The 13,687-nt window shown below is 40.5% G+C and overlaps 1 protein-coding gene across 3 annotated transcripts in view; it reads left to right on the forward strand.

Annotated features, from left to right (window-relative positions):
• The window catches only part of sp3a (sp3a transcription factor), a 61,600-nt gene extending 50,458 nt beyond the window's left edge, over positions 1–11,142 (forward strand). For all 3 annotated transcript variants that reach the window (XM_072261848.1, XM_072261849.1, XM_072261851.1), the window contains one exon: positions 9,687–11,142. In XM_072261848.1, the coding sequence (XP_072117949.1) occupies positions 9,687–10,015 (329 nt within the window). In that variant the 3' untranslated portion in view covers positions 10,016–11,142. The remainder of the gene's footprint in view (positions 1–9,686) is intronic.
• Positions 11,143–13,687: the final 2,545 nt, after the last annotated feature.

The following is a 13,687-nucleotide window of genomic DNA, read 5'->3' on the forward strand; positions in this document are numbered from 1 at the left end:
TAACTACCGCAGTATCAGCTTGACCTCATCTTAGCAAAGCTATACAATCGGGTGATGTTGAACAGGATTCGCACCGCCATTGGCCCTAAGCTAAGATTTAGTCAGAATGGTTTTCGGCAGAAGCGCACAACAGTAGTGCAGATACTTGCTCTCCGTAGAAGTATGGAGAACTCCATTCACCGAGGTAAAATGCTGAAGATCCTGAAAGCTTACGGAGTGCCAGACCATCTACTGAGAGCAATAGAGTCCAGCTATACCAAAACCATGGCGAAAGTTGTATTACCAGACAGAGAAACAGCAGTGTTCGAGCTCCTAGCTGGTATGCTGCAAGGAGACACTCTGGCACCCTACATCTTTATAATCGTCCTTGATTATGCTCTATGTCAAGCTACCAAAGATCGTGACAAGCTTGGTTTTACCATAAAACCAGGGTAAACCAAAAGGGTCAGACCAGTTATGCTCACAGATCTCAATTTTGCAGATGACATAGTCCTGCTCTCTGACTAGATGGAGGAAGCACAGCAGCTACTGACAAAAGTGGAAATTGAGTGCAATAAAGTTGGACTTCACCTAAACGCTAAAAAGAGAGTACATGGCGTTTAACTGCGACGAAGGTACTCTCAAGACCATAAAGAATGATACCATTAAAGTCTTTGACTACAAGTACCTCGGGTCAAGAACGATGAGTTCGGAGAAGGACATAAAGATACGGAAGGCACTGGCGTGGAGGGCTATGAATGACATGAAGGAAATCTGGAAGTCGAACCTGACCAGAGGGCTTAAAAAAAAAAGAGGATTTTCATAGCAGTGATAGGGTCCATTCTCACGTACGGATGCGAGACGTAGACACTCCCAAGACTATGCAAAAGTCTCTAGATGGTTGCTATACATGAATGCTTCGGATGGCTCTTGACGTGAGTTGGCAACAGCGCATGGCGAATGTCGAGCTCTATGATGACCTACTGATGCTCACCACTAAAATCGAGGCGAGAAGACTGCAACTAGCGGGACACTGTCTATGCCACCCCAAGCTACTTGCCAGCTTAGTCATCATATGGGAGCCCAAGCATGGAAGGATGAACCCTGGGCACCCTCCCAAGACTATGGTCAACACGCTCCTAGAAGACAGCAGCGTGGCTAATGTAGATGAACTATAAACACACTGATGAGGGAGAAGTGGAGAGTCCGTCATTCTGCCCGACACCGGCCCCCTAGACCTGAGTTGACGTAGTAGTAGTATAGCTGATTTTGAAACATTCAATCAATGGGTCCACAAAAAAAATCCAGCAAGTGGATTTAACACGGTTTTCGCTCACGGAGCAGCCACTTGCTGGATTTTTTTTTGTTTTTGGCACCATTCTTTGTAAACTCCAGAACCTGTTGTGCGTAAAAACCCCAGGAGATCAGTAGTTTCTGAGATACTCAAATCACCCTAGGCGGCACCTAATTAATTAGCTTGTTTATCTCGGCTTTTTTCTTAGAGGTGCCAGATACATTCCAGAACGCTCCGGCTACCACTGAACCCCGGTTGGTATTGCAGAAAAACGGAATGGTAGCAGTGGTTAGCATAACTCTATTACGGCGCCATTGCCCCGTGTTCAGTTTTACCCCTCCATGTAAGGAGTTGTATGTTCTCCACAAAACCTGGTGAATTTGCTCTGAGGTTCCTCCCATATTCCAAAGATGTACAGGTTAATGACTTAATTGGGTGTAATTGGACAATACGGCTCAGTGGGCCAGAAGGGTCCATTGCTGTCAGTCACAGAGCACTACAGCGCAGAAACAGGCCATTTGGCCTATTTAGTCTATGGCCTCCATTCAGAGGAACAACCATCTACCACCACTCTCTGGCTACTCCTGCAAAACCGATGTCGAATCCAGTGTACTACCTCATCCTGAATGGCAAGTGACCAAACCTTCTTGATGACCATCCCATGCAGGACCTTATTACTAATGACCATGAGACAATATCCAGTGTCTTTCTTTCATCAACTTTCCTGGTAACCTCCTCAAAACTCTTAAGATTGTTTAGATGCTACCTATCATCCTCAAACAGATGCTGATTATTCATAATCAGGCCCTGTGTATCTAAATACTTAGAATATCTTCCAGTAATTTATCCTTTGCTGATGTCAGGCTCACTGGCCTATAATTTTCCAGCTTATTCATTGCGCTTTTCTTAAATAATGGAACAACATTAGCTTTCCTTTAATCCTCTGGTACCTTGCCTGTGGACATTTTTAAAATATCTGCTGGGGCCCCTGCAATTTCTGCACTAGTTTCCCACCTTGTCAGCCCCGGGAATTTATCTACCCTAATTTGCCTCAAGACAGCAAGCACCTCCTCCTCTGTCTCACTGCTGTTTTGCCTCAGTTCTATAGACTCTGTGTGTATCTCCCAAATAAATACAGATTCAAAAAATCCATTTAAGATCTTCCCCATCAATTTTGATCCTTCCTGTCCATTTGCTATTAATATAATCAGCATGGCTTTGTCAAGGGCAGGCCATGCCTTACAAGCTTGATTGAGTTCTTTGAGGATGTAACAAAACACATTGAGGGTAAAGCAGTGGATGTAGTGTATATGGATTTCAGTAAGGCATTTGATAAGATTCCCCATGCAAGGCTCCTTCAGAAAGTAAGGAGGCATGGGATCCAAAGAGACCTTGCTTTGTGGATCCAGAATTGGCTTGCCCACAGAAGGCAAAGAGTGGTTGTGGATGGTTCATATTCTGCATGGAGGTCGATGACCAGTGGTGTTCCACAGGGATCTGTTCTGGGACCCCTTCTCTTCGTGGTTTTTATAAATGGCCTGGTTGAAGAAGTGGAAGGATGGGTTAGTAAGTTTGATAACACAAAGGTTGGGGGTGTTGTGGGTAGTGTGGAGGGTTGTCAGAGGTTACAGCGGAACAACAATAGGATGCGGTCAGTGGCAGATGGACTTCAACCCAGATGAGTTAAATCGTGGTTGAAGGGTGATTGTAGTTGGGAGCTGAACGTCCAAGTTTACTTTTTATATCAGAGGGATAGGAAGGTAGGCAGAGGGGGTGTGGCTCTACTGGTGAAGAATGGCATCAAATCAGTAGAAAGATGTGACATAGGATCGGAAGATATTGAATCCTTGTGGGTTGAGTTAAGAAACTGCAAGGGTAAAAGGCTGTTGATGGCAGTTATATACAGTCCTCCTAACAGTGGCTGGGAGGTGGACTACAGGTTATAACAGGAAATAGAAAAGGCGAGTCAAAATGACAGTGTTGTGGTATCCATGGGAGATTTTAACATGCAGGTCAAATGGGGAAAATCAGATTGGTAATCAATCTCAAGAGAGTGAGTTTGTTGAATGCCTAAGAGATAGCTTTTTAGAGCAGTTTGTCATTGAGCCTACTAGGAGATCAGCTATACTGGATTGGGTGTTATGTAATGAACTGGAGGTGATTAGGAAGCTTAAGCTAAAAGAATCCTTAGGAACCAGTGATAATTGAGTTCAACTCAAAATTTGATAGGGAGAAAGTGAAGTCTGATGTAGCAGTATTTCGGTGGAGTAAGGAAAATTACAGTGGTATGAGAGAGGAGTTGGCCAAAGTAAACTGGAAGGAACTGCTGGCAGGGATGTCAGCAGAGCAGCAATGGCGTGTGTTTCTGGGAAAAATAAGGAAGGTGCAGGACGTGTATTCCAAAAATGAAGAGATACTCAAATGGTAAAATAGTACAACCATGGCTGTCAAGGGAGGTCAAACAAATTGTAAAAGCAAAAGAAATGGCGTACATCAAAACAAAAATTAGTGGGAAGATAGAAGATTGGTTGAGTCGGCAGTGAGGAAGGCAAATGCAATGTTAGCATTCATTTCAAGAGGTCTAGAATACAAGAGCAAGGATGTGATGCTGGGGCTTTATAAGGTACAGGTGAGGCTTCACCTTGAGTATTGTGAACAGTTTTTGGGTTCCACATCTTAAAAGATATATGCTGACATTGGAGAGGGTCCAGAGGTGGTTCAGAAGGATAATTCCAGGAATGAAAGGGTTATACGAGGAACATTTGATGGCTCTGGGTCTGTACTCATTGGAATTCAGAAGGATGGGGGTGCGGGGTGGATCTCATTGAAACCTTTCGAATGTTGAAAGGCCTAGACAGAGCAGATGTGGAAAGGATGTTTCCCATGGTGAGAGAGTCTAAGTCAAGGGCACAGCCTCAGGGTAGAGGGCCACCCTTTCAAAACAGAGATGCAGAGAAATTTCTGTAGCCAAAGGGTGGTAAATTTGTGGAATTTGTTGCCACAGGCAGCTGTGGAGGCCAGGTCGTTGGGTGTATTTAAGGCAGAGATTGATCGGTTCTTGATTGGATGTGGCATCAAAGGTTACGGGGAGAAGGCTGGGAAATGGGGTTGAGGAGGAGGGGGAAAAATAAAGGATCAGCTATGATTGAATGGCGGAGCAGACTCGATGGGCCAGGTGGCCTGATTCTGCTTCTGTGTCTTCTGGTCTTATAAGTGTGATTTTGGTAGGTCAAATATGATGACAGAAGATTGGCTGTGTGGAGGATCAGAGGGATCTTGGGGTCCAAGCCTATAGGATACTCAAAGCTGCTGCGCAGGTTGACTCTGTGGTTAAGAAGTCATACAGTGCATTGGTCTTCATCAGTCATGAGATTGAATTTAGGAGCTGAGAGGTAATGTTGCAGCTATGTAGGACTCTGGTCAGACCCCACTTGGAGTACTGTGCTCAGTTCTGGTCACCTCACTATAGGGAGGATGTGGAAACCATAGAAATGGTGCAGAGGAGATTTACAAAGATGTTGTCTGGATTGGGGAGTATGCCTTATGAGAATAGGTTGAGTGAACTCTGTGTTTTTTCCTTGGAGCGACAGAGGATGAGAGGTGACCCTGATAGAGGCGTATAAGATGATGAGAGGCATTGATCGTGTGGATAGTCAGAGGCTTTTTCCCAGGACTGAACTGGGTAGCACAAGAGGGCACAGTTTTTAGGTGCTTAGAAATAGGCACAGAGGAGATGTCGGGTAAGTTTTTTACACAGAGAGTGGTGAGTGCGTGGAATGGGCTGTCGGCGACGGTGGTGGAGGCAGATATGATAGGGTCTTTTAAGAGACTCCTGGACAGGTACATGGAGCTCAGAAAAATAGAGGGCTATGGGTAAGCCCTAGGTAATTTCTAAAGTAAGGGCTGTTTGGCACAGCTTTGTGGGCCAAAGGGCCTGTATTGTGCTGTGGGTTTTTCTATGTTTCTAAGCATAGTCTGATTAGGGATAGTCAGCTTGGCTTTGTGATGAGCAGGTCGTGCCTCATGAGCTTGAACAAATTCTTTTCAGAAGTGACAAAATAAATTGATGAAGATAGAGCAGAGGATGCGATGTACATTGATTTTAGTAAGGTGTTTGAAAAGGTTCCCCGTGATAGAAAGTCAGGAGGCATGGGATCCAGGGAAACTTGGCTGCGTGGATTCAGAATTAGCTTGCCCATGTAAGACAAGGTGGTAGTAGATGAAGTATATTCTGCCTGGAGACCAATGATGTTCCACGAGAATCTGTTCTGGGATCCTCTCCTATTTGTGATTTTTTAAAAATTTAATGGCTTGGATGAGGATGTGGAAAGGTCGTGTTGGTAAGTTTACAGATGACACGAAGGTTGGTGGTGGTGTGGATAGTGTCGAAGGTTGTTGTAGGTTACAACAGGACATTGATAGGATACAGAGCTCGGCTAACTGGCAGATAGAGTTCAATCCAGAAAAGGGTGAAGTAATACACTTTGGAAGGTCAAAGATGAAGAAAGAGTACAAGGTTAGTGGTGGGGTTCTTAGGATTGTGGAGAACAGAGATATTGGGGTCCACACCCATAGATCCCTCAAAGTTGCTGTGCAGGTTTGTTGAGGTGTATAGTGTGTTGGCCTTAATTATGCAGAAATTGAGTCCAAGAGCCATGAGTAAATGTTGCAGCTTTATAATTATAAACTCTGGTTAGACCCCTTTTGGAGTATTGTGTTCAGTTCTGGTGGTCTCATTATAGGATGAATGTGGAAGCATTAGAGAGGTAACAGAGGATATTGACCAGGATACTGCCTGGTTTAGAAAGCATGTGTTAGGATAGGTTGAGCTAGCTAGGACGTTTCTCTTTGGAGCAAAGGGGAGCGAGAGGTAACTTGATAGACATATATAAGATGATACATATTCTACCTGGAAGTTGGTGACCAATGATGTCCTGCAGGGATCTGTATCTTGTACTTGTCTACCAAGTTACCTCTTGTCCTGCTTTGTTTCAAAGAGAAAAGCCCTAGTCAGCTCAGCCTATCCTCAGTACACGTTTTTTAAGTCGGGCAGTATCCTGGCCAATCTTCTCTGTACTCTCTCTAATACTTAAATAGAGTAGACAGCCAGCGAATTTCCCCCCAAGCAGAAATAACTAATGCAAGAGGACATTGGGGCAGCACAGTAGTGTAGCGGTTAAGCATAATGCCATTACAGCACCAGTGTTCTGAGTTCAATTTGCCACTGTATGTAAGGAGTTTGTGCATTCTTTCCCCATGACTGTGTGGGTTTTCTCTAGGTGCTCCACTTTCTTCCCACCTTCCAAATACTTGCCTGTTTTTAGGTTAATTGGTCACATGGGTGTAATTGGAGCAGTCTCATTGGGCCGGAAACGCCTGTTGCCATGCCGTATCTCTATTGTTTATTCTTTCATTATTTAATTTTAAGGTGATTGGAGGAATGTAGAGATGTAGTATTATTTTAACATGGTGGTCATTGCTGTCAGGAGTGTTGGTAGGGGCAGATTCATGAGAGACATTTAAAAGACGGGCACATGGATAAAAAGAAAATTGAGGGCTGTGTGGGAGGGGAAAGGTTATATTGATCGGGCAGTAGGTTAAAAGGTCAACACAACATCATGGGTTGAAGGGCCTGTACTCTGGTGACTGTTCTATGTTGTTTCAGATTTGGATTGATCATAAGCAAATAACATTTTGTGCGACAAAAGTATTTGGCAGTGATCATCTCCAGCAAGAGATTATCTAACCATCTTCCATTCATTGACGTTGCCTCCTTGCCATCAGTATCTAGAGGTTCACTAGTAATCAAAAGGTGATTGGACAGCCACAAAAACACCATGTTTGCAGGGAAAGTCAGCCTAGGTATCCTGAGACACAGTATTCGCCTCTTCACACCTGTAGTCTTTCCATCATCTGCAAGGGACAGGACAAGAATGTAGTGGAATAATTTCCACATGCTTGGATGAATGTAATTCCAACAATTCAAACTCAGTACTATCCAGGATTGGCACCCCATCCAGCACCCTTAAAGATTCATTCAGTCCTCCACCATTGCACAGTGGCTGTAGTGTGGACTCCCAGCAAAATGCACTGCATTTGCCCATGCTTTTCTGAGAGCACCTCCAAACTCTCAGCTTCTCGCAACATGAAGCTTGAGGGTAACAAGTGTATGGTAACACAGTGACCTACAGATTCCCCTGCAAGTTACAAACTCTCCTAACTGGGGAAACATCATCAGTTCTTAACTATTGTTCTGCTTAAATCCTGGATATCCCTCCAAACAGTAATGTAAGAGTGCCTTTACAAGAAGGTTCAAGATAAAAGCTCACCACCATCTCATTGAAAGCTAATAGACATGGGCATTAATGCTTACCTTGCCAGTGATGTTTGAAAAAACTTTTAAATGTGGTTCTCCTAGTTAAGTTGTAAATTGGTTTTATTGATAACTGCAGAATTAGTTCATTATTGTCACATTTACTTAGAAGAAATGGGTTTATAAAAGACAATATATGCTAGTTGATTTTCTAATCTTTTGGAAAAACTGTATTACAAGTGTAATTGAACTATAGCACACACATAATTTGTTAAGAGGTATATTTTGAACCTATTTTTGGATTTAATTTTGTGTTTTTAAACAAAGTAATTTGGAAAACAGTGGATCTAAAAATTAAGAACTTGGAAGAGGCCATTACAACATTGCTATTGGTTGAAAGTTACTATGAAATAATAATTATGCAGACAGCAGTTGTTAAGTTACAAAACTTAGTATATCATATAGTAACATTTCAATCAAGCATAAATTTCTTAGTTTTTCAATAAAGCAAGTTGCAAAAGATGCTGTTTTCATGTATTTTGTAAGGTAGACAAAGACTTTGTACACTAGTGCATTGATGATTTAAAAGGATGGTACCAGCGCTTAAGGAGCTGAATTATAGGGAGAGGTTGAGCAGGCTTGGTCTTTATTCCTTAGAATGGAACATAGGAGATTGGGGGATGATCTTGGAGATATATATAAAAACAAAGGGATATAAAAAGGCTGAACTTAGTGTTTTTTTTCCCCATGTAGGAGAACTAAAGTATGGGGGGCTTAGGTTTAAGGTAAAATGTTTGAAAGGGATCTGAAGGGCAACTGTGCAAAAGATGACCTGTATATAGAATGAGAGGAAGAGGTTACAGGGTTAAAATTGTGAAAAATATATTTAAAAGACATTTAGCTAAGTACATGGATGGGAGACGTTTAGAAGGATATGGAACTAGTTTGGTGGGCACCATGACTGGCATGGATGAGTTGGGCTGAAGGGCCTGTTTCCATTGCTGTTTCACTCTGGCTTGTTAAATTTTCATACCTTCAAGTTCAAGTTTATTGTCATCTTTCTGTACATATACAACTAAATGAAACTTCACTCAAACCACAATGCATCCACAATACACATGTTACGCACAGCACATAAAATATCACCACAAATAAGTTAATAAAATATAATGAAAAATACATGTGAACACTATAGAGCTCACTCATCCTAGTGTTGAGATCTTGGTGGTGGCAGGGCATTCATTAGTTTCACAGCCAGGGGGAAGAAGCTGTTACCCAGTCTGGTATTCCTAGTCCTGATTCTAGGAAGGGTGGTAGGGATCCTCAACAATGCTTCGGGCCCTTCATCTGCAATGTTCCAGGTAAATGTCATAAATAAGGGGCAGGGAGACCCCAGTGATCCTCTCGGTGTTTTTACTCTCCTCTGTAGGGTGCTGCGGTCCAATGGTTTACAGCTTCTGTACCACCACATTGGTGTGCAGACAGGACACCCTTGATGGTGCTCTTGTAAAAAGTTGTTAGAATGGGGGCAGGGAGCCTTGCATGCCTCATTCTCCTCAGAAAATGTAGATGCTGTTGGACCACCTTGTTTAATGGAGGTCTTGTGGGTCTAGGTTAGATTGTCTGTTACGCGGACACACAGGAACTTTGTGCTCTTCACTCTCTCCATGACAGAGCCATTGATGTACAATGGAGAGTGGTCAACCTGCACTTCCTGAAGTTGACAATTACTACTTTTGTCTTGTTCACATTGAGACTCGGGTTATTGTTCTCACACCATTTGACAAGCCTCTCTACCTCCTCTGCATGCTGGCTCATCGTTGCCGATGAGGCCAACCACTGTTGTATCTTCAGTGAACTTGAAGTGTTTTGAGCTGGGTCTAGTATTGTTATGAGTCAGCCTGAACAGCAGCAAGTTGAGCACACAGCCCTGGAGTGCACCACTGATCAGCATGTCATTGGGTGTTTCCTGCACTGCAGGACTGAGCAACGCTTTAAAAATATTATTTTATCTCTAAACTGCTCAATAATATAAAAATTGCAAGTATTTCTTTCAAGGATTTGTGATTTTGTTTTTTTCCCCCTCCCCATCACATGCAGGTGAGAAAAAATTTGTCTGCCCAGAATGCTCCAAACGCTTCATAAGAAGTGACCATCTTTCAAAGCACATTAAAACACACCAGAACAAGAGGGGCAACCTTTCCAGCCATAATAGTGCAGCTATATCATCAATGGAAGTGACGTCCGCCTCAGATGTTGGTATTCTTGCAGCAGGAGGAACTATTATGTCATCTGTAATAGCAAACATTCAGCAGGGCCATATGGAAGGGATTGGAACTGATCATTCTGATGGTGCAAATACTGAAGAAATGTTACATAATACAGATATACAGTTAGTCACGATTGGCGGGGATGACTGTATGGACTAAAATTTATAGAGAAATGATGTGTTAGTGATTTTATAAGAGCAAATGGCGAGTAAATTTTATGCTTTTTCTGCAGTCTTTTTATCAGTGTGATTAAAAAAAATTTCATCTATTATGGAAAAGTGAAATGTCACTAAAATGCCTTATTTTCTATGTATTTGTAATACAGTATTCATAATTATTGAACACTGGCAACGTTGCATGTACATTTTGCAGATGCTCACCACATGTAGCAATTTTCAAATATAGCACTCATGATAGATTATAAACACAGGAAAATAGCTATGCAAGACTGGGGGAATTCTTGAAAATTAAGATTTGGGGTTGATGCAGTCCAGAATGGGAAAGTTAATGGGTATGTACATCTCGAACACAATCTATTGTGATATATCTGTTTTCTATAAAATTTCATAGCAATTTTCTAATTCACACATTACATTTTCTGATATAAGCATTTCAAACATAAAAGGGTTACTGGTCTCATTCTATAAGGTGATTAGTAAACTAGCTGTTTGTCAGTTCAGTGTCTAAGTACGCATTTCTGTGTGTTACTAAGCTCTTTATAAAAGAGGAATATTGTATAAATGGGAACTGAAGTCTTAATCTATTTTTTCAATTTATTAAAAGCCATTTTTTGCTAATGTTAAGGATCATCTGCCAAATAACTGTATTGATTATATTTAACCTTGAAGTTAAAAAGTGGCTACTAAATGAAGCTTCTTTGACACTTTGCAGATCCTTATGCATCTACCCTTTGTAATTTTCTATATTCAAGTTTTTACTATTTGTTGCGCATATATATATATATTCAGTTTGTATTTTTATTATGTATTTGTTAAGGCTACAGAGGTATTGCTTAACTATTTAATCTTCATCATCATTTCAGCACCAGAGAAATGGGGATAAAGATGCTACCTTTTGACATTTCTTTCTTTCCAAACCGTTGGTGTGCAGTACTAGTAAAGATCACAGCATTTATCCCCAAAATATATGAGCAGTATCTTATGCCATTTTTTTAAAGTACTGAATCACCTCATAGTTTGTACCCTTTTGAAATTTATTTTTAACTGTCTTGCCCTTATTGTAATGAAATCAATTTTGCGGAATAAACATTCAGATTGCAATATAAACCAGCTTTGATGAACCATATTGTGGTTTCATTACTTTTATTTTGGTTCTTAGTGCTTGAACCACTGCTATGAAGGGATTATCAGTGTCACGTGATTAACATTATTCCTCAAGTAAAATAGTACTGTGTGCATAAAAGCACAACTATAGAATGAAATGTTTTTATGATGAATCTATTGATCATTGTTTCCATTTTTAATCCAGTTACTCGTTAGTCTGTGTAATATGATTGTCCAAAGCTCCCTCCAAAAAATAGATTGCACATCAGCATAGGACTTGAGATCTCCTGAGGTTTTCCTCAGTGAGAATTGTGATTTGTATAATTCCTTAAAAGTTTTTCACTCGTCACAAAAATGTTAAATTGTATTGGATATATGGCCCTGAAACTAAGATATGTTATGTGCAAGTGCAACAGCTGAGATAACGTGTGTTATATGTGAAAATAACAGATAGTACCGTTCTGTGGTAATTGCTTTTAAAAGAAACTTTTAATGTTTTAAGTCAAGCAAAATTCTTTTGCATTCTAGAGCTAATTTAGATTATTTTTCCTATCTCTTCCACCCTCTTCCTTTCCTTCCCAAAAAAAGTTAGCTATTCTTTGAAACAATGAAGAAACTTGATTTTAAAATTAAATAAAAATATATACATACCATGTGGAAATTGTGTCTAGGGTTACATGTTCCTTCCAAATGTAAATTAAAATGCTAATAAAGTAAGATTATACTATCAAATTGCTGACCTTATTTAAATGTCATCACTATTCAGCATGGGTTTCCTCTGGGTGCTCTAGTTTCTTCCCACGTACCCAAAATGTGTGGGTTGATAGGTTAATTGGCAACTGTAATTTTTCCTTAGTGTGTAGGTTGATAAAAATGGGGTGTTCAGGAAATGTGTGAAGAAAATGAGATTAAACTGAACAGCTGATGGTCAGTGTGGATTTGTTGGGCTGCAGAATCTGTTTCTATGTTGCTTGACTCAAAGGCAAAAAATAGATCTGAAGCTTGGACAATGACCCTGTTTTATCTAAACCTGGAGGATGTACTTCCCAGAAAGAAGTCCAACACAACATGATTGTTTTTTCTTTTATAATATTGCTGTTATGCAAAATTTTCTTGTATTGGGATTTAATGCACTCAACCATGAAGTTGGTCTAAATCTGAATTGATTTTATGCCAGTACATGTATTTAAGTCTTGTATGTAATTCATTTAGAAAACCTTACACTGCTCTTCACTTTTTTGCACTTTTTCAACATAATATTAACATTGTACTGTGGACATCAGCTGATCGTACTGGGAATGACAAAAGTGATTATCAGGATTTACTGATAAACTTGATCAGCTGGGTAATTTAACTGAGAAGTGCAAATTGAGTTTAATTCAGATAAGTGTTAGGTGTTGTATTTTAGGAATACAGATTAGAGTAGGATTTACACAATTGATGGGAGTGTGGGGAGTGTAGAAGCGAGGAACCTAAGAGTCCACGTATATGGATTCATGAAAGTGGAATTGCAGGTAAACTGGTGAAGACTTTTCATCAGGATGTTAAGTATCAATGTTGGGATATAATGTTGCAGTTGAACAAGTTTGTTGGTGAGATTCATTTGAAATATTGTGTTCAGTTTATATCACCTTGCTATGGGAAAATAACCATTGAGGTGGAAATAGTGTCCAGGAGTTTGAGGAACTGAATTATGGAGAGAGGTTGAGAAGGTTAGGACTTTTCTTTAGAGTAAGAGTGACATTAAAGAGTGGTATAATGTCATGAATAAACTGTGCACACACACTTTTCCCAGGGTTAGGGAATCAAGAATTAGAGGGCTCAGGTTTAAGGTGAGTGAGGAGAGATTTAATAGGAACCTACCGGGCAGCTTTTTCACCCGGAGAGAGGTTGGTGCATGAAATGCTAGAGGTAGTGTTTGTGGCAGGTGGATGAACAACATTTAAAGGATACTTGGACAAGTACAAGCATAGGAAAGATTGAGGGATATGAGCCAAACATAGGCAAATGGGACTAGCATAGATCAGAATCTTGGTCAGTTGGGTTGAAGGGCCTCTTTCCTTGCATGACTTTTAAAGTGGGAATTTCTAGCCAGAGATACCTGACAATATTATCTCCTTTTGAAATTTATCAGATTTTAATACAAGTGGGAAGAACTAGTCATTTTGTTTACTTAAGATAGGAACAAATAGATAAAGGACTATATAAGTTGTACTGTATAGTACCAGTAAGACATACCAAGCAGTAATTTATTCTGTAAAAACAGAATAGGAAAAAATAAATGGGAAACGCTAAACTTGTAACACTCGCACCTAGAATACTGTTGCATTCTAGTTGTCATATGTTAGTGTATAAGAACAATTTACCTGTTAAAAGGTGTTCAACATCTATACTGGAGGTTGGCTGGTAATGAATTAATAGTTAAGTCATTTAAAGTATTTGATTTTTATGCATTCACTGGGTAATTTATGTGCAAATTGGGCAAGTTCTATGCAACAGAGGGGCAGCTTAATTTGACGAACAAGTTTGTGATTTGACGCACTACATG

This window comes from Mobula birostris, chromosome 6 (assembly GCF_030028105.1).
Source record: "Mobula birostris isolate sMobBir1 chromosome 6, sMobBir1.hap1, whole genome shotgun sequence".
Taxonomy (NCBI): domain Eukaryota; kingdom Metazoa; phylum Chordata; class Chondrichthyes; order Myliobatiformes; family Myliobatidae; genus Mobula; species Mobula birostris.